Raw genomic sequence first — 25776 nt, forward strand, 5'->3', positions numbered from 1 at the left:
TAGTCCACCTTCTGGTGCTGTTTTGTTACTCTGTTGCTCGTGCGCGATAATTCAATCTTGGTGTAATATGCAAATCTGGCAAGCCACACACACACATACACACAAGACAAAATAAAAGCACTGGACAAAGAAACAGAATAAAAGAACGGACAGAAGAATCAGTAGCACCCCCATGACGCGTCCTTAACATTGGACGATCAATTTTGGATTACTTTTCTTTTATCTCCTCAGGCGCAATGGTTTGACTTTGGGAGAGCCTTCGTGTATGTCACGTCCCACCACGTACGAAGCTTTCCTTTGACCGCGCGTGAGATGTACAAATATACAACCGTACAACTGCTTTTTTTGTTTGTTTCTACCATTGGTTTTTCGAAGATACAGCTTCTACGCGTTGTTTGTTGTACGCGAACATTGCATAAAGTGTTGTCCTTCCCAACAAAACCAAAGAAGCTGTTAGACAAGTCGCAAAAAAAGCCAGACCCTTTTACAATGGCAGCGAATAATCAGCGGCAGCAGGGGAGAAGAAAAAAAAGAATAACATGAATGTTCCAAAACCGCGGAAACAAGCTAAAAGATTCTGCTCCAGTACTATGGTTGTCGTACGATACGAGCAAAAGACGGCAAAGAAAGGTGTCGTTACCTTGGCGGAAGATGCAGCGCGGGCCCCATACGCGACACACAGGTTCAATTAAAATTAAATAAATAACAGCGAACGGAATAAATAAATGAATGAATAAGCTGAAAGTGGTTCGGCGGTTGGAAAATCGGGTTGAATGAAATTCGCGACACGGTTTTGGTTTGTGTGTGCGGGTACCAAATGGTCAGGTTTGCTTTACCGAAACGCCGTAGATACGGGACGCAAAACGGCAAAATCACAGCGGGATGGAATTGTTTTATTCTTGTATGCTCACTCACGCGGCTCTAATGTGTATGTTCTTGGGTACACGGTACACGTTCGACGACAGTCTACCAAGCGAACGAACAAAGAACGAAGGGTTCCGAATGGTGGACGATAATTAAATTGGGAGACTTCCTGGAGAGTTTTCTTCTCAACTCGGGTTTCTAAATGGGTGGTTCACGCATTGCCACGCAAACGCTGTACGACGATCCTACTGCGATCGAGTGGGAAGCGATTGTTACTATCAGGCTGCTTCAGTCAACGGGAGGAGTGAACATGGTTGGACCGGATGAGTATCGGAACTGATGTGCGCGCGCTGGACATGTTTCCTTAGAAGGTGCGATCGATACGACCGATCGTTTATATGCGAGACAGGAGCTGGAGTTCGTTCGATACGGTTCGTACAAATTGCGAACGTATCGCGATACTAGCTTCGATTTGTCCATTTAGGTGAACCATTAGAAGCATAATTGGCTGCAATTGGCAATGATAAGCGCCAATAAGTAGGAACAGAAGTAGAGTGGTCGTAAGGATATTTAAACCATTTGTCTGTCCATTTGGAGTGAGTAGATGCAGGATAAGATGATGGAATGAAAGAGTTCATTTAATAGAAAATAAGTTCCTAAACCTGTCAAACACAATTACTAACTAGACTTACGAGAATCTATACTGTCTGTTGAAATAATTTAACAGACGTTTGATTCTGACATTTTTTAAATTATTTCTCTCGATATCTTTCCCACCTTTCCAGAATGTTTGGCGCCAAATGCTCGAAATGCTGCCGTACGATAGCGGCCTCGGACTGGGTACGGAAGGCGCGTGATCTCGTGTTCCATTTGGCCTGCTTTTCCTGCGACACATGCGGCCGGCAGCTCTCGACCGGCGAACAGTTTGCCCTGATCGACGATAAGGTGATGTGCAAGATCCACTACATGGACACGGTGGAAGATGGATCGAACTCGAGCGATGGTAAGAAACCAAAGCTACGTTTGTACGAGCGTTCGCCAGTTGAATACCGCTTCCCCCTTTACAGATGGGTGCAGCAGCGATGGATACAACAAGAACAAATCGAAACGCGTCCGGACCACGTTTACCGAGGAGCAGCTGCAGGTGCTGCAGGCCAACTTCCAGATCGACAGCAACCCGGACGGGCAGGATCTCGAGCGGATAGCGCAGCTGACGGGGCTGAGCAAGCGGGTGACGCAGGTTTGGTTCCAGAATTCGCGTGCCCGCCAAAAGAAGCACACCCACGGTAGGTGATCGATCGAGGTTTTGCAGATGATCCGACTGGGTTTATCTTTCAATTGTGTCTTTCTTGTTTGGTTTTCGTTCTTTCCCGCTCCCTTAGTTCCACGCGATCACAATCCCAATCTGTTTAGCGCACTGCGGCAGGACCTGAACAACAACAGTAGCGGGCAGACGGGCCTGGGCGATCACGATCATGGTCCCGGTATGGGCAAACATCCCGGTGCCATGTTCAACTCACACGGTAAGCACACGCATGACAAAAGGTATATGGCATGTGATTGACCAGATTTTGACTTCTGTTTGGGTCTTTTTGGGTTTCTTTTCCCTATACTGCAGTGAATCTCATCAACCTGATGGTGTAACATATGGGTATGCAATCACTGTTGCACTCGCCGCACGGAAGTTGCCAAATGGATGATTGCTGAGACGTAAATGAAGGAGGATTAGTATGGGTGTGTGGGTGTGGGAAAATTAATTCGCAAAGCGACTCCACCCAGCGCGTGTGGAGATAGGAGTCAGACATACCAAAGACATGTTTCTTAAGGCATGAAGGTGTAGCACAAATTTGTCTACCAAGTATTAGTTTCAGGAAACCAACGTTTGTGAAAGATAAATGCATAATTCTAGTGAAATTTCATCTGTAAATAAGTTATTAATGTAAATGTTTTAAAAGCTAACAAAAAATTCCAATAAAAACAACAATCAAAGAAATGAAAAATATTAAGACTTTGTTTTCTTTGCCTTTCTTTTTCTTAGTGGCTGAATATAATTTTTGTTTCAGAGTGAGAACAACTTAATAAACCTATATTATCGGTCTGGTTTTATTATTCATAATCCGACAAAAGCAACCCTTCTTTTAGGCAGCAAATCCGCCACACGCTTAAACGCTCCCATAATGGCCGCAGATTCCACAGACTCTCAAATGACAGATGTATTATTGTCTAATGATACAACCAGGAAACCCAACCAGGGGAAACACAGTTCAAAGCAGTACGACCTGCAGCCGTGCTGATCCGATTACGATACGAAAATAATGGGATTATCGTCCTGCGGAACTGTGCACTAAGCCGTTTTATCCTTACGACGTTTGATGATGTTTTTTTATTCTTTGTTTGATGATCCTACTAACCCATCGAATGGAACAAGTTTTCCAGTGTTATGTACGTTCTTTGCAAGCAAAGTCCAGCAAAACAAAAAATGTTTCAAAATTCGAAAGACGACAGAAACTTTCTCGTACAGATTGTCCAAACTTCCTTTCGCGTAACTTCTAGGGAACGCCTACAATCGTACGGTGATGGAAAAACTTTCCTCTACCTTCTGGTGTGTTTGCTTGTTCAATATTTGTTTGTTTGTTTATTTGTGCGTTTGATTACAACCAATTCGATGGATGATGTCCCTGCGAGCTGGCCGTGGCGACGAGGGTGTCCAAAAGAAAATGCATGAAAATCAAATAAAAATTGGTCCAATTTGGCCCGTTTCTCTCGTTCGTGGACATTAAAGATGTTGGAAATCATGGATAGAAAAAACGGAACGTTTTGCAGCAATTGTTTGACAGGTTATCAACTTTGCAGTTTGGTGATGAAACACACAATTAGTTTGTTGCATTTCTGAATCAGGCAAAGTATTTTTGAATGTTTATTGCATTAATTTGCGGATTTTGTGGAAAAAATGAGTTTTTATTTTACTTTTATAAAATTTTAGTTTATTTCTTTACTTTATTAAACCTTGTTGTAACACGTACGATAAATCTCCCTGCATATTCATACTGTATATTGATTTAAATATTCATCATCCCTCAATCCAATGTTGTTTCAACTCCCTCTGAAAACATAATCCTCCCGGGACCGCTTGAACGATTTCACCTAACAGCAGCAGTCGATGAAGCGATTTACATGCACCTAATTTAATTACCCACAATTTAGCCCCTTTTCATCCGAGCGTACAGTAGGAATCTGTCTAAGAATTTGCCCCTGGTCCCAAGTATTTCTGAGCCTAGGCAAACTAACATCCCCTAAAATCCACAGTACGAACCTGCCCTTAATCCGTACAATGCGGGCAATTGGGATAGCTGCAGGGGTTGGGTGAAAAATCACCCGCAACAATTCGCACCCCGAATAAACCTCGAGACCAAGGCGACGAACGTAGAGGTTGGTTCCCTTTTGTAGCGCATTTATTAGTGACGTCTAACGCCTACCAAATTTGTGCCACAGGAAACAATCAAACACCGTATCCGGTCGCCAGAGAGTAGGGACTGAAACCGGAAGCCGAATTCGCCCTTGTACAGTGCCACCGGCAGTCTATTTCACCCGCTCGTGGATGGGCATGCTGTGAGCGATGAAACTGATCACTTATTTGTCGATTGTTCTTATCCTTAGCGTGCTTGGTGGTGAGATAGGGGAGTGGAGTTTCCACACAGCTGGACGATCTTAAATTCATTGAGTTCCGTTGGAATTGATTTCGTTTCTTTTCACAGGACATTTGTTTACTTCTCTGCAAAAACTGGACTTCGGGTGGATGAACGAGCAAAGCTAAGACAAATAGGAAAAGGTAAAACTTACTACACACAGCTAAAGAGTGCTAATTCTTCTTCACAGTGCACTAAAACCCTCGGGGAAAATGTCCAATCTTTGCCTAAGTGAGTGTGATAATTGTAATCATCCTATGTTTTGGGTGAGAAAACCGATTTCATTGCGTCCCCTTTTTTTGAAGATTTCTTTTTCGGAGGTTTTGAAACCTTGGAGAAATTGAGGTTGATAACCTTTTGATGCATTAGTAGCAATTAATATACTTCAAGTGCGATAACGATTCGAGACGAATCAATTTACTAATGATAGCTTGTTTTATAGTTCATTCATTATAACTTATTCTACGAGACGAGCCTAAATGCTACTCGCGTCTAATGGTTAGGCTACTTGAATAAGTTAGAATGATTTGGGTAAAATTAACTGTTAAGATTTATTTTGGAACCATCAATTAATCAACTTGCGCCAGTTGAAGTGTTACGGGCGCCGCTCTTTACACGGCAACAAAAAACAACAAAACAAAAATTGTGGTTATCTACCGATTTTTAGCTACTTGGGCTGAAAGTTGGGATTGTTCCTATTTTTCTTTAAGCAGCAATTGTAAAAAATGTAGTGAATCCAGAAAGTTAGCACACAGAACAATGCTCTTGTAGGGATATTATGACACACAAAACTAATTTGTCCTCTTCACAAACACTTCTAATTGATGTTTAAACAGCCAATACAGCGAGCACAAAATAGCCTTCCATTCGCCGGTTTAAGTTGTTCTCTATTTGTGCAAATTCAAACAATCCGTTAAGGCAAAATTGAACCGATCCATTCAATGGCAAAAAACGGCTACAAAAATGGAAACGTTTCAAGTATTTGTTCACCTTAGCAGCAGGGAAAAGTGTACCAAAAGAAGCTCCACTACAAGGTCCAACACTCATACGCGTGCGGCAATAGAATGCAAACAAGCGAACAACGAAGCACCCGGACAGGAAAGGATGCAGCCGAAAAGGTGTGTCAGTGCTAGCGTCTCATTCAGCACCATTACCTTCCCAGTTGATCCGTAAAGAGTCGCTCGTTAAACTGTCAAACGGTAGCTGAAGACTTTAAAGCGATGTCACACGTTCGAATGCCCGTCTGTGCTGGCTACCAGCAAGCGTGTCGTTTTGAGTAATCCGTCATGTTTTTTCCCTTTTTTTCACTTTCCAAGCCAGCGAACCCCACGTCTTGGAGCCAGGTGGCTGGAAACGTCACGCTGAACTCGTCTAAATTCATCGTGTATCGTCCGGAAGCTGTTCGGACGCTGCAGTCCTTTCTCGGTCATCTTTTGCCTGTCCCGACGGACAGCAAGCATCGGTCGGCGACCTTCACTGTTCTAATCACACATTAGCCCCCCCTCATGTGTGGGGTGTTTTGGGCTGGAGGATGAAAAATTTGTCACACGAATTCTCGCCACTAAACCGTGACACCGTGACAGGCCAGACTTCTGGAGACATTGTGTGTGCACCCGTCTGTACGGAAGGTATGCAGAATAATTTGCATCTGAATGGGACACAATTATGCAACCTGGTATGGGGCGCTACCCTGGTACGCGGTTTGTCAAAGGTATGACATCACTGTGAGACGAGACACTTTCGGTGTCAGTTTTGGAACGGCTGTCTGGATATACTTTGAAGGGCTCTTTCATACCACAGGATGGTCCGGAAACGACGCACTTGGAAGTCGATAGACCACTCTGCTAGAGATGAGAAAGCAGTGAAGAATACAAGCGCAAGAATAATGTGCTCTTTAACATCGCTTACAATCCTACCAGTTTTCATGAGAAGACTTGAGACTTGAGAATATTATTTTTTGTACAGTTCTTGTACCATTGTATTACACATCTTTGCCATCGCTAATTCTTCAATAAATCTAGTGAATATTAGCTACAAAAAAGCACTTCCAACAACATCAAAAGTGACAAAAGCAACCTACTCGGAAGTATCGGCCCGTATTTGCACCCTCCAGTAGAACTTCATTTGAACTAAGGGTGCCACAGCATTAAAGCACAGATACATACACTCGCCGCTTAAAGGCAACATAAATCGCGCATAAATCGAAGGGGCGTGTTATGTTGCGGCCCTGCCGTACGAAGCGAGTCATCTTCATGTTTGCCCTACTCCTTCTTGTCGAAGGTCGATCAACAACGGTGGGGTTTTCCGACGTTGGGTTGCCGCGCGTGTCGAGTACATAGAGCCGTGCTCTAAGCGTCGATAGAGAGTGTGCGCGAACATGGAAAATGTCTAGAATGCAGCACCAGGGGTGATGATTTCTAGCGATGGGTGAGAGCAACGGAAAGAGGAAAGCTCTCAAATAGAAGAGCATAGAAAGAGAGCCAGTGAATCCTCATCGCCGACGTCTTGCTTGCTTAGCCAGCACAGATCGGCTGGCCAGATGGGATCGTGGAGAGATCTCACGAAAGGCAGCTCGGTACCGGAATAGGGTTGTTTCGTTTTCTAGGCCTTTTGTGAGGCTGCTGGCATGAAGGGACTCAGTTCGAGATTGACCTGCGACGGCGGATGACGGCCTACGGAGGTTCGGAACGTTTTGGGCACTTGGGAAGGTTGAATGAGTTGTTGTATTGTGAATAGAACTTTAACTCTGCTAGCGGAAGGTGTTGGTATCGAATCGAAAGGGCATTGTTTGCAAAGTGAAGAGTGAAGTTTTCAATAAAAGGACGGGGGGTGTATTCAAAAGAAGAGAAGTGCAACTTACAATATAAAGCTGTGTTGACGAAGTGTTACAGATAAAAGCTCTAATGTGCAAGTTGGTTTATGAAAAGTGCAATTTAATAGATGTGTAAAAAACATTGAAAAAATAACTTGTGACGGACTGATAATTTGAACAATCGGAAAGAAAGAAAAGAGAAGTGCTTATAGTGTCAGAGTTCCGACGATTTGAAATGAAGGTAAAAAAAAACTGTTAAATATATTCTATGTAAAATTGGTTTATTTTATTCTAAATTGAACAAATATTCTCAACCAAAATCATTATTATCAAATTATTATAAATTATGAAACAAGTTTTTGAACGAGCAGTGATCAACCCTTTTTGAGTTTGTAACAAATACGTTTTGGTGATCGGACTGTCTTCTCCTAAGGAAGGACTTGACTATCCATTTTTGGGAAAAATAAAGTCGAAGACAGTCTAAAATGTTAGGGCTAGACCTTTCGAGCCAAAATTGAGTAGAGCCAAAGAGGAAGAACCAAAGACCAATACGACACCTAACTGATTTTGAAAAATTTAAAGTAATAAAAGTTTAGCTCTTTTCCATAAAAAATCAAGTATGTGCAAGTAAGCTAAGTTCTTCTTTATTAGCTGAACTCATGAATAAAGCGTATCAAATACAGATGAATGTTAAACAAAAATCTTTTGCGTTTTTAGTCAATAAAGCAGTATTTCTAGTACCCTATTATTATTTAGTTTAAAAAATGAAAAATTTTTAGTTTAAAAATGTTTGGTGAAATGTTTTAAACTTTTTTTTTATTTATTTATTTATTTTTTTATTTAATTTATTTAATGTGCTATGGTTCCGTGCCGTATTCCCAGTTCTTCTTGTGCTGATTTTGTACAATTTTTTCATGGCATTTAATTGTTTTCAATATATTGATGTAGAATAAACTATCTATAACCTACGCTAAGATATTATTAATTATTTTATTCATGTTTCTTCAATTTCTTTTATGCTTACTGATATAGAATAAAAATAAAATAGAATGATCTCAAGATAACTTAATTATTTTCATATTTTTGTATCGCTAGAATCGTCAAAACGTATGTTTTGAAGGAAGTTAGTAACTAATCGCAGAAACAAATTGTCAAAGATTTTCAATTGATTGCAGGAAATAATGTAATAAGTAACTATTTCGGGCGTCTCTTCTCTACCCAACCATCATTTACAGACGGAGTTTAAAACCTGTGGTAACTGTGCCGAACCGATCACTGATCGATACGTCTTCGAGGTGAACGGCAGTGCCTGGCACGGGTCCTGTTTACGTTGCAGTGTCTGTTTTTGTCCACTGGAGCGTCAGGTTTCGTGCTATCTTCGCGACGGTGACATGTACTGCAAAGCGGATTATATCAAGTAAGGGGCACTTCGTGCTTGTGCTTATCGTGCTGTGGATCACTCATTTCTTATCTTTGTCTCGCTGTATGTTCTCTTGATTCGCAGGAAGTTTAAGACGAGCTGTGCCAAGTGTTCGCGCTCCATATCGGCCACCGATTGGGTACGACGGGCCCGGGAGTACGTCTTTCATTTAGCGTGCTTTGCTTGTGATTCATGTGGCCGGCAATTGTCCACTGGGGAACAGTTTGCAATCTGTGAGGAACGGGTGCTGTGCAAAACGCACTACATGGAGCTGATCGACGATGGTACGGCTTCGAGTGAGGACGGTTGTGATGCGGACGGGAATGGGAAGAACAAGACCAAGCGTATTCGAACCACATTTACGGAGGAGCAGATCCAGATTCTGCAGGCCAACTTCCAGGTGGACAGCAATCCGGATGGTCAGGATCTGGAGCGTATTGCCCTAGCGACTGGACTGAGTAAGCGCGTTACTCAGGTTTGGTTCCAGAATTCGCGCGCTCGGCAGAAGAAGCATGTACACGGTGAGTGTGTCTAAGAGAATTGTACTCTAGTAGTTTTATGGGACTTATAATTTGAATTTCTCTTTGAAATGTTTGTGTTCACCAACAGTACCACGAGCACAGGATCTGTTCAGTGGGATGCGGTCGGATCTCAACAACAACAACAGCTGCAGCAGCAGTAACAGCAATGATGGTCTACCCGGACACCATCTCGGTGGAATTGGACCGGAGGATTGTGTCCTGGGCAAGACACCAATCTTTAACTCGCACGGCTTCATCAATCTCGTGGTGTGACGCGATCAGCAGCGGGCATACCATCGATGGATGGATGTTTGCGATCAACAGTGCCATTGACCAACGATTGCGGAACGAATCCGGACATGCCAACAGGTGACCGGAGCCGTGTTCCGTTGGCTTTTTAGTCCCACACGAGCATAGGGTGCTCCTTGCGAGATAACGCTCGGTGCTGGCGAGTCGGCCAACGAGCTAACCAAGAGTTCAGAACAGCACCACCGGGGACGACTATTAATTAGTTGCAATTTCACAGTTGGTTTATAATTGCTGCGAAAAAAGGCACGATGCTCTAAGGTTCTGTAATGTACAGCAAAAGCTTGCCAAATGGTATATGTCTCTCAAGGAGCTGTATGTGGTATGTGCAACAGTATAAAAGATCAACATTTTATACGGTTAAATATACGGAAAGGAACCACAAATGACGGTTTACATTCAAATGATTGTGTTCAATTTACTTGCCGATTTACTTCCGAATTTATTAACTTTATTTGTCATCAAATATTGTTGCTATTTTCATGATTATTTCTGCGTTTAATTACCAAGTAAAATAGTGAAGTCATTTAGAAAATTAAGAATTTTATATTAAATCCTGGAAAGTTACTAGCTGATTTTTATTTCTTCCAACAAAGTGTTTCAATATGCTAACCAGGCCTAATTTAGATGAAACCTTGTGCGATCGATTTTAATTGAAATGTCAAACGAAGGTGAATCCAAATGGTAAGAGTAATGCGGCTATAAAGAAACCACAACCTCCTTCGGTTTTAGGCTTTAAAGCAATCACCAAGAAACACAAAAAAAGGATTCTTCCAAAACCAACAAAAACCCAACTGCTGCACGAACCACGGCCAGTAAAAACAAATACAGAAATTAATTTCATAATTTATGTTCGTACAGCTTCATTCAGATGAAACCCACGACGCACCGTCTATCGGGGCGATTATTCATCCTCCAATGGGTGAAAATTGCACCCAAGACAAACGACCGAAACGCGACTGTTCGCCCTCGGGTGGTTTCCCAAAGCGGGCGCAAGTAAGTAAAGGGAATCGGCCGGTCAATTACTCCGCCTCGAAACCGAGTGATCGAGGAAGTGAAAATAATTGAAAGCTTCTGGCTAGTAGCCAGAATGTGGCAAAGATTTGTTTTAAAAAGCCCTCCCCCTCTCCCTCCTTCTCCTTTGTTCGATAGTTACTTGCTTTCTTCGGTTTAAGCCCTCTTTTTGATCGTCTTTACTTATTGCCACTATCGTGCAGTAAGGGGGAGTTCAATTTCGTACCTTTCGTTTCGATAAAAGTGGTTGCACACCACCATCACTTGAGGGCATTTTGTCCTATTAAATGTGATAAATGGTGCCGATCGGTGCCGGAGGCTTATCGTGGAATTGGTTCGAGCGGAGAAACGAGCGTGGTATGGCCAGATCGGTGGCACAATTCCGACCAGTGTGTGGCACCGGAGGTGATCGAAATGGTAGCACGGAAATCGAACCCCATTAATAAAGGTGAAAAAATGACTTTCTTCGGGCGGTTTTGGTGTGTGCGTGGTTGTGTGTTTATTTTATTTTTTTGGGTGAGCTTGCTAACAGCGCACTTTGACACATTTACGCAGAAGGAGCAATAGTGCTGCTTTGCTTGTTGCCAAGGAGAGAAAATTCAAAGGATTCACAAAGTTCTTTTCATAAGATTGTGGCAGAAATATTAATATTGATGATGTAATGATTTTACAAATAAACGAAACTGCTTGTTTCGGAACAAATGACTGCAACAATTACGTAATGCTCAGACGATTTAACAAAAATAAGAGATACGCTTCCTTTGAGATTCGTACCTTGACCGGAAGGATTTTAATTGACTATTGTCTTTCCGGTTACGCTATTCCTTGAGCGCACAGGTGATCCAAAATGTGTTATAAATTTTTAGCTATTTCTCAAGATTAGGCACTCCTCAAGATGAAGTAGAAAATTTATGGGTAGATGGAATCTTTCCAGTAGATCTTTTATGATGCCACTGAAGGTAAGCTTACCAAGAGACGAGCAGGATTAAACAATGTTTGAATTGTGACAGAACTTTGATATTTCAGACAAGTTATTTCAGTAAATTTGTCCACTTCTTTTTGAGCTGTGTCCAGAAATGGCTTGAGCATTACTAGTTTATCTCAGAAACCCTGAACATCGAAATCGCATAGCTTCTAGCTGAAATTGAACTGAGTTAGCTGCCTGTGTCCGAAAAGTTTTCCGAAGGGCCAAACGGTGAACAAAGAGTACTATCTAAGCGTGATGCGGCGGTTGTGGACCTCCATCCGGCGAAAGCGGCTGGATTTGTGGAAAAAACACAGCAGGTTTTTGCACCAAGATAATGCGTCCTCCCATACGGCCATCGTTTTGGCCGTATGGCAGCCATATTGTTCCGCAACTGCCGTATTTGCCAGATTTGGCCCCAGCCGGCTTCTGGCTGTTCAACAAACTAAAACGCCCGCTTCGGGGACACCGTTTTGACATTATCGAGGAGATAGAAGCCGCATCGACGGTGCAACTAAAGGCCATCCCAGCTTCCGCGTTTTCCACCTGCTTCGAGGAGTGGGAGAAGAGGTGGAAGAGGTGCATTGCATCGGAAGGGGATTACTTCGAAGGTTTCATTATATTTGGCCTAATAAATAAAAACATTTAAGGAAAACCGTCACTTTATTTTTCGGGCACAGTAGTGTATCTACAGGCCTTGATGAAATTGAGTGAGAAGATTCCTTGCACTAAAAATCGCTTGCAAAGAAAATTTTCATCATATTCTGTAGAGCATTGCAAACTCTGCAATTGCAAAAGAAACTTATAGAAAATGCTTGTAAAAAATAAAACATCTACCTTAAAATGGCGGTCTAGATGCACGTCATTTGCATTCAGCTTCTTGTAAAATCTAATTCTTGTCCTGAGAGATCATAAATAAATACGCTAAAAAAATCCAAAGTACAAACGGAAGCCACTTCGGATGTATGTAACAAGCGTATCGTATCTCTGTTACTCCAATGCGCTTCCAAACAATCGAGATTCAACAACAGTTTGAACAGAATATATCCAATGACAATGTTACCGGGAACAAAGTCATAAACATATTCTTACAACAGTTTGCTCAAGCCAGCGGACATGAAATTCAAACCCATTTCCCCACAGGAAACATACGTACGTACGAACATAACATCCCTTTTTTGCCCTTTGGTCGGTTCCATTTTGGTAGGCAAAGGATACTACTTTTATCACCTCTCATATCGTTACTTTTATGAATCCTAAATGTCCGCGCGGTAAGATTTATGCAGTATTTGCACTGCCAATTGGTTTCGCGGTTTAATTTATGCACATATCGTGAAAATGTAAAAACAAAAAAGAAACTTACTACATCTCCTCGCGATGAGTAAAAATCGAAGACAAAAGAAGCAGCTCAAAGTGAGATTCACCTGCGTTGGGTAGGAGTGGTTTGATGGGGATGAAGACAAGCAGCAGAGAACACGCATCATAAAAACAACAACAAGTGTAGAAACGCTTTCCGAATGACCACACCAAACACACACGCGCACGCGAAGGATTCCGTCGGGTTGTAAATAAGCGATTTTATTTTCATTTCCTTCGCAGTCCCGAAGGGCGTAAGAATGTTGCTGGTTCGAGCAGCTCGATTTCGTTTCATTTCAATCCATCCAAGACCGTCAATATGCTGCCGGGTAGATACTCTGCTGTATCCGCTTTCGTTTCTTTGGCCGATCCGTGCGTCGTACATATGACCGCAACCCGGTTCTGTTGTCGCTCAATAACTAATTGAAACATATTTCGTCGGTTCGGTTCGGTTCGGTTTAGTCTTCAAATTAAAATACTTCGGTCGGATCGTAAATCGATCAGCCACTCGATCGACTTTGGGTGCTTCCAGCTATGCCGGTGCACGATTCCCATAGCGTTGCATGTTTTTACAGCCCCGGCGGAGTGGAACATTCGAACTCCCGGTCTTTACTTTGTATATTTTGCACATGGACCGTGCCCCTCTTGCCCGTGGTACGCCTTATTTTGCAATGGTGTTTTCCGTTTGTACGTTCGACGTAAATTAAGACAAAAAATTGGACCGTTTGGGTTTGGTTCGTTGATGCATCCATTACTTTTTTGTCCATACGGTTGTGTGTTTTTTGTTGTTGAGAAAGAATGGATTATCCCCTTGTGCAATGGGCAGTAAGGAGGTACAGTTTTCGTTCCTTCAAGATGGACTTCACCAACTGCGGTGCAGAAGCCCAAAGCTATTATCGGGTTGAGTTATTCTTGCAATTACCAGATCGATCCTCCCATCATCGAGTTGCGATTGGATAATGAATGTTGGCGTTGTTTGTTTGTTTTTCTTTTCTGTCAGTAGCAGCGCAAAACCGTCGTACGATCGTGCGGTTTAGAGGATGCAGGAAAATGTGCATATTATCTTTGTTTTTCTATTACCTTATGGTTAACTGCTTAAGGAGAAGTGAATGAAGACTTTTTTTTATCTTTCTCAATGTATCAAACAACTATGTTTTAAATTCTCAAACACATTTTACGATCGCAGGAAACTCTTGATCAACATAAAACAAAAATGACAGCTTCATTTGTGTGTGTGAGGATCGATCATGTCCTTTCAGTTGCGTTTTTCGATGGATGGCGTTGTAGGAATTAAGTGGATGCTTTGTATGGCTGAAAAAATGATCACCAATTCATTAAAAGGGGAGAATCCGGTGGTTGGTAGCGAGATTAGTTACTCGCTCAAAGGGATCAGTGTCAAGTATCATCTTCCTGTAAGCAACATTGATTATCCAGCCCTGGAAAAGTCAGTCAATTAAGCCAGAAGTGATCATTTCTTTTTAACTATTGATTCCCATCCCCAAATGTCTTCAAGCAAAAATGTAATGCCCGGAACGTGCTTTACTAACTACTTACTCTTAGGAGACCATTTACGAACCAATTTAAACGACAATAACATTTTTGGAAGCTGTCCCGAAGTACCTTGCCGACTGAACCAGAAATTCCTATTTCAACCTTGTCTTTAACACTTAACACAACGATTTTCGTCTCAGTATGAAACCATCCTGTGACCACGGAATGCTAGTACACCGGTCAAATGATAGTACGGAACTGAAACGTTCACAGAAAGCACCGACTACCGTGCGTAATCAATTTCACTTTGTTTAACCTCTCCACGAACGACAACCGGACGCAACGCTGGACGTCGGAGAAAAAAATAACACCAAACAAACCCGTCATATCAACGTCGATCGTTGAAACGGAACACTAACAACCGGCCCGGTAGGTGACAGGTATGCGCAACCAAATGTGCGCAGCCACGAAATAAACCATAACGTTTAAGCGGTCGAATTATACATTCTCCAGGGCACGTAGCCGGAACGCTGAGTCGTGCGTAAACATTGAACCGGTTGCGGTGAAGGAGGTGGTCCCGTTCGGGCGCGTTCTGCTGTCAGCGCGCTTGGGCCTGATAACCCGGCAAGTATCCCAAGTGTGGTGGCGAAAGAAAAAGGCGGAAGAAATGGGCAGTCCTTGAACCTGGTGCCATGCATTATAAAATGGTCCCGGCGCCGGAAAGAGCAGTACACTTCGCTTCCGCTTCTCATCGGCTCAGGTAGCAACTTCAGCTTGTCACATTTCCGCTGCGAGTGTGTGTGTGTTCCGGTTCCGGTATTACGTGCAGTGTTACACTTCCGTTGTTACGTGCTTGCTTGAAAAAATGGCTTCCTCTCTGCTACGCATTGTCCTTGGATCAGTTCTCGTCGTTCTGCTGGTGTCGTCCGTGCATGGTTTCAAAGACCAGACGTATTTCGATATGGCAGAATCAGAATCGCAAGAGTACGCACCAACGGTGGTAGGTGAAGACAATCGGCTGCCCTGCCCGTACGCCGTTCACGGAGTTCGTCCACCCCTGGGCGAATGTGGCGATTGTGGATTCGTAATCGTTGAAAAGCGTCATCACTACTGTATCCCCGGCAAGAGCATGATCAAGGTGCTGCGCCGTAAGCAAAACTGCAACTGCAAACCCCATCACGGCCATTTGGGATCGGGATTCTACGCATCGGAAAGCCAAGTTGTCCCGAACTACGAAGCCCCCGCTTCGACCGCTCAAGGACCGTCTCCGGTTGCGGTTAGCGGGGCTGGATCGGAACAGGTGTCGAGAATGCTGCGAACGCTGATGAACGATTCCCACCGGGGTAGCAACTTTGGGGATGCCACTGGCGAGAAGACGGCCACCCCGCAGTACCGGAAGTTGGAATCAAACAATGCGCAAAGATCGTTCAACTAAACTACGGCGCGAAGGTTCACTGACCGAGCGAATGTAAATACCTGTGACCTGGAGCTGGCTGGGATGTGGCAGCGCAATACACATGTTTTTTTGTTATATTGGTCATAAAGTAAGCGTTAAGAATGTAGGATAAGCTTTTTGTTACGAAATAAATTATTCTGAAGCTGCGCAGCTTGACGGGGAAATTGAGAGTTTACGCCTTTGCTATATATCCTCATTGTTATGAAAATGGTTTTTTACTCATTTAGTTCCATATCCACTACTAGCCAGCCACATACTAAGTCTTACTAGTTCCACTTAGATTTGCAAGAAGAATGAAACTTGAAGCATTTCTTTTTACTTCTTTTTGTGCAGCGAGTCACAGGAAATTTCAAACTGTTGAAATCGATATACAACTGTATTGAAGCTTGTAGCTGCCAGATAGCTTGTGTAACCGCCTGGATCTCATCTCTTAGCGAGAAAATATCAAACACTCATAAGAGCCTGAAATTTTGAGCTTCGACGTCTCCCGCGGCCCAAAGCTTTATGAAAGGTACTATCAGGTAGACTACTGCAGCAGTTAGAGAAACGTATTGCTCTCGTATATCCCTCATACTGATAAAAATGGTCAACTGTGTGTTGGAATTCATTTTTAATTGCTCAAGAGTCATATGCAGTAGTAGAACAGTCATTTCATTCGTGACCTCTACCATGTACCCATCTTTAATCTTAAAGGGTTTTTGTGTGTAGCATAAATAAACTTTTTACAACAAAATAAATTGTTTGCTGCAATCAAGTTTATCTTTAAATTAACGACAACATTTAAATGGACAAATTTAAGCAATTAGCAACAGAATTTGATGCTGTGGTTGCTTAGGAAGTTCGGGCTATCGACATTTTTTTTTCTTTAGCAGAGGTTGAACTAAAACGACGGAATACAGTAAATGGAGGGTTCGAATGATGAAGATATCGAACTAAGGCTCCACCAGGAATCAGTTCATCAGTAACTTGTTCATTAAGAGGTTGATCTCCAATAAATCAATTGATGAAATAGACATCAACCTGTTGGATATTAGCACTCGTGAATTTCAATGCAATTTATGAGACAGTCATATCAGAAAAAAATACTACAGAGCATGCAGACTACGAAGAGAAAGTATATTGCTAATAGGTGTTAAACATCTACAAACTATCATGATGAATGTCTTCATGTTAAAATAGTTTGATTAAGGTTCACGTTAAATACTGTTCCGTCATTTTGGTATTTTGGCATTTTGGTAATCCTCGAGTAGACTTCAGAATCACATGAGACGAGCAAGCCCTTGTCATTTCCGAACGGCAAGTGCCAAGGCGTATCGTTAGCGATGTGTGCGGGCAGGGCGTGTGAAGAATGAACTAAGAGCTAGCGGAACTGTTTGGTGGTCGAAATATCCGTTCAGTACTTAAAGTAGGTATTCCATGCCCCACCAGGAAGGTACTCGTCAGTGACCCATCATCGTGACATTACCCATCGTCAGTGAGACATCGGATAAACATGCTCGATAAAGCGGGCCAAGAAAAGTAAGAAAAATCACCGCTGAGCTTATTTCTACATAAAAATAAAGATTACCTTGTGCGATTCCCTTCTCCATCTTTGTTACAAAAATGGTAAGATATCTAAAGTAAAATCAACTAAATTGCTAGTAAAAGAAGTTATTGAAAACCTTAAAACTGAAATGCTTCATCACTATACCACGCAGGTAGATACCACATAACCTCACGTGTAAGGCGTTATATAGCGTGTTGCATCTAGCCACTGATAGCATTTAACCTTGCACACTCACACAAAACTTTCTTCACCCTTTTTTCGACGTTCCAGACACGTTTTTATGCAATCAACTGCAACGTGTTTCGAAGCGTGATCACAATTAAAAACATTCCATGAAGTGTGAGTACATTTTTCACCTCAGAAATGCCTAATTCAAGTGTTGATAGAGGCTTACAAATATTAACTAAAGAACTAATAGCAATAAAACAAAAAATTTCATTTTCTAATGAATCTTTCAGTAAATTTATTAAAACACCTAAAATAAATAAGTTTAGCCTGAACTACAACAATCTCCAAAAAGCTAAATGTCTAAAGCCTATGATCAACAGCAGCAGCTGGTTCATTTCTGTCTAGTAGTTGTAGCTATGGCTGGGCCGACGTTCAGTGCACGGGCAGGACTTTTTCGCTGGCTTCGGATAGGTTGGTGGTGGTGCGTAGCTTGGAGCTTTCGATTCGTAGCTCGCAGGAACGTGAGATGCTTTCGGGTAGGTCTGACTGTTGTACGTCATGGATGGGTAACGTGGTGGGACGGTGTACGGAGCATAGGTTGGATGTGTGGTGTGATAGGTGTAAGGATGGGCCGTGGTGGGATGCTTAGGACAGGGGGTTGGTCGTGGGGTAGTGTAGGGAGCTGGGGTGGTAGGTTTATGGCAAGGTTTTTCGGTGACAGGGTACGTCTCCTTAGGCGCACCGTACTGGACACGTGCATAGGACTCCTTCTGCTGGGTGTAGGACTTCTTGGACTCGTACGTTTCAGCCGATGCTCCGTAGGTTGGTTTGTGGGGTGGTGCTTGCGGTGCGTATGCCTTCTTCGGCTGCTCGTATGTCTCGGCCGATGCTCCATAAGTAGGTTTGTGTGGCTTGTAGGTGTTCTTGGGCGTCTCGTACACCTCAGCCGATGCTCCACAAGCAGGCTTGTGTGGTACGTAAGGCTTTTTGGTTGGCTCGTAATATTCCTTCTCGGGGGCATAGGTAGTTTTGCAGGGGACGTGGGGTGGAGTGTAGGGCTTCTTGGTTGGCTCGTAATGATCCACCGCTGGCGCATAGGTTGGATGGTACGGTGCGGGTGGCGTGTAAGCCTTCTTCGGTTGCTCGTAAGACGGCTTCACTTCGGCGCATGGTTTCGGCGTCGGTTCGTACACCTTGTGTGGTGGTTCGTACGTTTCCTTCGGCTTATCACAAGGTTCCTTCGGTGGAGCGTGCGGCTTTTTAGTGCATTCGCAGGGTTTCTTGGGATATTCGCAGGGTTTCTTGTGCGATTCGTACGGGGCGCCCGGAGTAGGATGATGCTTCGAAGGATCCATGAGTGAGCAGACAATTTGGTGGAGCAGATTTTTCGACAGCTTCTTGTGTGCGTCCGATGGCAGCTGTACGCAGAGCGACAGGGGTAACCGTTTTTCCGGACAGTGTCCATCCTTGCAATGGAACTTCGGCATGTAATGATCCACCGCAGTCATGCGGTGTTCTTCACTGCTTTCGTGACTTTCGTAACTGTTCGGGTAGTAGGGAGTTGTTGGAGAGATTCCTACCCGTTTGCTGGCGTAACTGTGCGGTGGTGGCGAGCAAGCGCGGTGGTCAAGTGTGCTTGCCTTCGGGCCATACATTGGCTCCTTGCTACAGTGGGCCAACCGAAGAAAGATGACGATCAACGTCGCGGTGAAAACCGTCGCCAGCTTCATCTTCAACCCGTGTGTGGAACCGAAACAGAGTTGTCAAAACGAAAACTATCACAGGTAGAGATGAGAAAATTGGAAAAATTGTAATTGATTGAACCGAACCCTAAAAAGTACACTGGTAGTCACCTCCTCAGTAGCTGCTAGATGTAGCTCGCTGTTGAATGGATGAAAGCTGAATGTTGAGTATGAATTTTGCATCCACGGGTCATGGTTTATATAGTGCACAGGCAAAATCAGCGATGAGCGGGTCGCGTTACGCGTTACCCAAGTGACGCGCACGTACCCTCACAAAAAGAAAACCAGGAAGGTGGTAAGGCACCCAAGACGGTGGCAGACCGCTGCCACCGATAAGGGAAAAGAAAGGTGTGTGATGTTTTGCTTTCACACTCGGATCACATTCTTGCTCGAGAACGAAGAAACGCACAACGTAACGTCTGTTATGACTGTGAATTGTTTAAATGAGAATTTGTGACTTAACTAAACAATTTACCACCTTCTTTGGTGTAGCGTGTATTTAGCGTACGAAAATGACGAATTTCAACAATGCATGTTAGGTTAAGTTACGTATGGCTGCAGTAGAGTTCCATAAAGTACTTCAAAATGTACGAAGAAACGTGTAAAATATATGCAATGTATTGCAAACACTGCGGCATGGCGACATGTAATATCATGTAATGAGTAAAATTTTATAAAGTGATATAATAAATATCTACACTGCAGCAGGTGTATCTTCATACTAACCCAAACAGTAATTTTATTTTCATATATAACCTTATTTCATCCTATAGGGAGTTTAAAAAACTTGACCTATTGGAGAAAGTAACGATACTTGGACCACATAAAAATTCGAATCGAAAAAAGAATACAACAAAAACTCCTTTAATGATGGTTAATCTATAACGTTGCATTCCAAACTCCAAAGCAATGTTAAACAGACATTTTCTTAGAAAAGTCAAATCAAAAAAACACAATCATCAGTTACAAATTTCTTATTTCGCGGTACAATGTGTAACGAACGTGACCGTAGTACATTTGTAAACTGAAGATAAAAAAATGGACGCCTCAAGAGTAACATTTCTAGAAGGAGTTTTTTAGGTGAAGAATTAAGGGTAAAAAATATCAATTGCACATAAAAACAATTGAGTGCAGTATGTCAGTGTGGCAGAACGAAGAGCTGAAGAATGTTGTAACTAAAAAATGCTTCAAAAAATTCTTGATTGATAGTAGAGGAAAATTTGAGACAGCAATGTATAACGGTTCTAGCTCAACGTTACCGATGGGAAGCAAAATTTTTGAATGAACAAAAAATTTGGAACTTAAAATGGTTGATTAGTTTGTTATGAAATAACTCACATCAATTATGATTATGACCATTGTGAAGCATCATTGTGAGCATAAAACATGATGATAAATGTGAATTACATTTACATGATTTGTTTAAGCTTGATGTAATTTTAGGATTGTGTTACACACACAAAATAAAAGAACTTCGATTGTGTGCAGGTCTCTCTCCAGCCAACAATCTACACGTGTTGCATAACGCCATAGTTCAAGTGCAAATATGTTGCAAACATGACCGAAGGAAAGCTAAACATATAACTTCTTTCGTAAGCAGCTGGCCACCACAATCGTCCGGGCGAACACACTTACTGCTATTATTTGTACCGAGCGACGTGAGACTGCCACTTCGCCTTCACGGTTCTTTTGCTTTTCGAGGTGGATCGTTTACGTTTTACTAGAAACGTTTATTATTTAAATGCAGCCAAGCAAAAGGAACCACTGAAGAAGACGCCTCAAAGTGGGCACACTTTTTCGCGCGTAACCGCGCATTGCACTCGACCACGGTGCGTACACTCGTGCACGTGAACAGTGCCGGCGGACCGAATTTGAAAAGTTCGTTTTGGGAATACTTCAACGTTGTATTGAGTGAGAGAGAAAAAAGAAACAGTTGGCAAAAAAAAAACAAAAATGTTTGGTCACGTACAGAGCTCGAAGAGGGTTGACATTGACAGGGTTTGGAGGTATAAGCAAATCATATATCGGTCAGCGGAAGTTATTCAGACTACGTTCGTCAAACTAGAACAGACGGTAAAGCGTGTGGTGCGTTGTTCTTTAACCATCGATGAGGAAAAGTACCGGATAAAAAACAACACAACCACACCAAGAGAGTCAACTGCGCGAATGGCACGTTTTGAGGTGGTGTTACGGAACTGATGTGTAAGTAGAACTTTTACCTAGCGGCAAAAATGAAAAACGGAACCATCCGTTTTCTTTGGGAATTTGAGCATTTTCAAGCGCCGTTAGCGGATGCACCATAGCGATGAACGTATCAAATGTTGTGAGCGATGAGGAACGCCGGATGCTAGCGGTAGTATCAGGAAGGACAGAAGTTCGATAGTGAAAAGAAGTGTCAGGCATGCTTTGCATACAGTGGATCCCATCCCTAATAGATAGAGTAGTCGTCCAGATCATTGCAAGATAGATTCTAGAGGAGCTTGAAGCAATTGAAATTATTTATCCAGCGGTGCGGAGTAATCAGAGACAGTTTATTTGGACTGCTCCAGAATTGTCCAGTAAATTTTGTTCAAAAGTCCTGAGTAATCCGGAGAAGATCCGTAGTAATCAAGAAAAGACTGAAGTAGCTGGAAAATTTGGAATTTCTCCGGAGTTTTATATTTTGGTGGAATCCATTTGAAGCCACAATCGTTGATCGTTGAAAGATCGCTGGAATAAGGAACGATAGTCAGGATTAGGAGTATGCGAGCTTAATGTTAAAGAAAAACGAAATGATAGGCAAAATTTCATTGGGATGTGGTACAAAAAAAAAAAATTAGTTTCAAAAGCTATTATTATTACTCTTTTGCTAAATAAGTAACTCCAAGAATGATTCTAATTTTGATGGTCGACTCCGACCTGATGAACCACACAACACCCTTTCACGCCGAGATGCCATTCGCTTCACCAACACCCTTATCTCCCTACACTGGAGCTCACACATGGCACAACCTAGACCTAAGCAACAAACTCCGTCCCATCAAGCACAACACCGCTTCATGGGAAAATACCGAGTCCAGTCACACCCAACGAGTCCTTTCCCGCCTTCGTATAGGTCATACCCGCCTTACACACTCCTACTTCCTAGAAAAATCCTGTGGTGTTGACATCACCGTCCGCCACATCCTCACAGATTGCCATGGATACGACACACCGAGCCACCTGCCAACTAGACACCGATTACACGACAATTCTATCGCCCGACAAACTTCATCAGAACCGCCTTATTCGATTCTTACGGATCGGTCATTTATATAGAGATATTTAAGCAATACTTTTAACTTATCCATTATCATTCCATAATGTTCCATAATATTAAAGTCACACCTGCAATAATTTTGTATTAGATTATACCACTTATTTATACAGTAGAGAGGCGAATGTAGTCTTTAAGACTCAAAGCCTCTATAAATAAATGAAGAAGAATTCTAATTTATAAAGGAAAACAAACCAGACCATCTCTTTCTTACACCATTACACTGCATGCATTGCAATTGTGATAAAACTCCATGAGTTGTATTCGGATGCATCTTTCAAGAACGAAGCCCATACCGCCCATCGCCATAAACATCACGCTTTGTTGTCGGGATCTAATGGATCTCCACGAATGGTGGAAACAAGTTGTAGTGAACCTGCGGCATCCTCTCCGTCAGGTGTAAACTGCAAAAGGAACCTCTCAAGCCGTACGCTTCACGCCCCATGAAACCAAAAACGAAACCGCACACCATCGATGGAGGTCCCTGTGTGGCAGCCCAACTTCTATTTTTGCTCCGAACCGGGACCACTTTTGCCGGCCGGCACTGCTGAGACAGAGAGCGGCACCGAATCAATGACAAATGTCAGCATGCCGTATGCCTTCTAAGGGCCATACGGTTGGTGCGGACGTGCCTTTTCTTGCGTGATAAGTAATAAAGATTGAAAAAATATGATTTTTATTTCGGTACCGTATAAGCATGCTCTGTGCTGCGGTACGAACGATCGAGCTTTCTTTGCATTAAATTGTTGCGTCCGGTTTTGGGTTTGAAGTCACATAAAAGGGTATCCTTTGGATGGGGGAAAAGAATACATGAGCAGTGGTGAGCCCATCGTTGCTCAGAGCCTGGACCAGCTAAGACGAATCTATTTGATCAAGTCAACTCGATTATGATGTGCTCGCCTCTTCGTTGGGGTGTACGCTAGCTTGAAATGATAAACCCGTATCTCTAAGTGTTAGTGTTTTGTTGCTCAACGCCTCCGGTGTATTGAATTAAATTGTTTACTCATGCTAAGGGTCCAACAAGAGGCAATAAGTGATGATGGATTTTCGAACGATTAATCATACACAGCAGCTTCAAGTGTGACCATATGATCGTTGGCGTGCTATACATACAACAACAACAAAAATACTCATATTTGTAATTTTTAATTTTTGTGATACATTTTCATTTAAAATATTTAACTTTGCTTTAAAGATAACCTCATAATCTATCTTCAAAAGCCAAGCTACCCAACCCAGTAGCAAGATGGATGTGCGAAGCTGTTAAACATTTTTCCACAGCCGTATCACCCCATGTCACCACAAAACCAGCCACTAAGAATTCCGAAAAACACAAAATCCAGCACACGAGTGATTTATTGCGCATGGCCCGCGTTGATCGCCGCGCAATGCGCAATATAACATAATTTCACCCCAGTTCTGGTGGAGCCAAAACTTTGGCGCGAAGTGGTCGCGTGTACCGCGATGTAAGGTGATCGTTTCGAAGCGCAGCAGAAACTGATGTTTGTCGATTTTTTGTGTTGTGCTTTTTATACGGTTTGAAAATTTAAATGTGTCCCCTTTCGTCGTTGGAAGCTGCTTGTGCTGGGCGAAGGATGGATGGTTCCTGTGGTACGAGATGAACCAAAAACATAAAAATGCGATGGCATGGCTGAGAAGCTCAGCGAACCGTCTCAGGTGTCAACAGTAGTTGAACAAGTTTATGCAAATTCTGGCAATTTTTCATAACCTCATTCTTGGCTCACGCAAATCGCACGAGGTTGTGCGTGCGCCGTTTGGTTTTTTTGAGGTGGTGTTTAAGTTTGTTTCTTTTTATTCCTGTCTCTCTTACCATTTGACTAAACCCCTTCATTGTGCCGTTTGGATTGGATTGTTATTTTTAATTTGACAAATGATTAATCTCCGACACAGTGTCTGCTAGTGTCGCGCGATGTTGTGAATATAATTAAAAAAATAATTTCCATCCGTGCTGCCAACAATCAGAACCGGATTTAAGCACGTTTAAAAAACCACGATCAACAGAATGTACCAATCTCTTGTGTAAGAGAAGCGGCAAGAGAAGCTCTTTTTATTATTATCATTCTGCTGCTCAAACGCAGCTGATCGACACCTGACTGTCATCGCCGACTACGGCAAAATGTTCATCACTCAAATTTCGGTGATGCATTTGCATCCGAAACACGCTTTCTTCCCACGAAACTTAAGCCACAGTGAAGCGAAAAAAAAGGGAGAATCGAAAGCGAAACGAAAATCGAAATATAAAACAAAAATTCTTCCGATTCCTTGTGCCCGGATGCTTCAGCACAAAGTTTGGGTAAATATTTTCATTAGAAAAATTGAACGAAAACATCCTTCACTACCGGGTTAGATGTGCCGGTCCTCTTGAGCGCACCGACCACGAGTGGGGTTTACCGTTCGTGAAGTGCCCGCGTACGGGTATACACTGTCAGTCAAACGCTCCGAAAAAGAAGCATCCACAGTTCGAGCATCGAAATGTCATTGTGTGGGGTTTTTCTTTTTTATTCCCGGCGCACTGACCTGCTGAACCTTTCCGTAACAGTAAAGGTGACAGCTACGGACAGCATTCGGACTGCGGAAACTTTTCCTTTGACACCTTCACACTGGTTAAGCTCCGAAAACGAATAATTGTATCGATAAATACCAGCAACGACGAAAAGAAGAAAAAAATGCCACTATTGGTATCATAACTTCCTTGCCGCGACCGTTCGGGTTCGTGTCTTGAAGTCTTTTGATCGTAGCAAATGCTTACAGAAAATATACAAAACCGTTCATCCACAACAGCCCTCTTAAGATGAACGGATCCGGTGCGGTGTTGGGCGGCTCATCCGCGGCAACATAAATTCCGAAAAAAAAAGACGGACCTACACCATTGTCCAATTGTAACAACATTTGCCCGCCCGTTGCCCGTTGCGTTGTGAGTCATGACGGTGCGGAATGTGCCGCGCAATGGTCGTCGTCATTTTTCGATGGCACTGGCGGGCTTCTCCCTTCAAAAGGAAACCGGGACGGGCATCGTTTACTTAGCGCAGTTATTTTTTGGAAGTTTTAGTCGCGTTTTTGTTATTATTTACTCTCCGTTCGTCCCGGGTCAGTCGTTAGCGATAAAGCAAAAGA

At 42.8% G+C, this 25776-nt stretch overlaps 4 protein-coding genes across 5 annotated transcripts in view; 2 read left to right on the top strand and 2 right to left on the bottom strand.

Moving 5' to 3' along the window:
- The window catches only part of LOC126561876 (PTB domain-containing adapter protein ced-6), a 359240-nt gene that overhangs the window by 235228 nt on the left and 98236 nt on the right, over positions 1 to 25776 (bottom strand). The window lies entirely within an intron of this gene.
- Positions 1 to 25776, top strand: part of LOC126562639 (LIM/homeobox protein Awh-like) — an 82209-nt gene that overhangs the window by 23749 nt on the left and 32684 nt on the right. Inside the window, exons 3-6 of one of the 2 annotated variants that reach the window (XM_050219198.1) lie at positions 1650 to 1867; positions 1932 to 2150; positions 2247 to 2387; positions 2483 to 2573. In XM_050219198.1, coding sequence (XP_050075155.1) covers positions 1650 to 1867; positions 1932 to 2150; positions 2247 to 2387; positions 2483 to 2508 — 604 coding nt within the window. In that variant the 3' untranslated portion in view covers positions 2509 to 2573. Of the gene's footprint in view, positions 1 to 1649; positions 1868 to 1931; positions 2151 to 2246; positions 2388 to 2482; positions 2574 to 25776 lie in introns of those variants that run through there. The other variant, XM_050219197.1, reaches the window with a different exon arrangement.
- LOC126565952 (LIM/homeobox protein Awh-like) lies at positions 5514 to 9709 on the top strand. Its single transcript, XM_050223152.1, has 4 exons — positions 5514 to 5528; positions 8598 to 8779; positions 8867 to 9303; positions 9392 to 9709. Exons 1-4 carry the CDS (start codon positions 5514 to 5516, stop codon positions 9574 to 9576), a joined length of 819 nt encoding a protein of 272 aa, XP_050079109.1. The 3' UTR covers positions 9577 to 9709.
- LOC126562273 (DNA-directed RNA polymerase II subunit RPB1-like) lies at positions 18006 to 19334 on the bottom strand. The gene has a single exon (XM_050218733.1). It carries the CDS (start codon positions 19332 to 19334, stop codon positions 18006 to 18008), a length of 1329 nt encoding a protein of 442 aa, XP_050074690.1.

The sequence above is a fragment of the Anopheles maculipalpis genome, chromosome 3RL (genome assembly GCF_943734695.1).
Source record: "Anopheles maculipalpis chromosome 3RL, idAnoMacuDA_375_x, whole genome shotgun sequence".
Taxonomy (NCBI): Eukaryota; Metazoa; Arthropoda; class Insecta; order Diptera; family Culicidae; genus Anopheles; species Anopheles maculipalpis.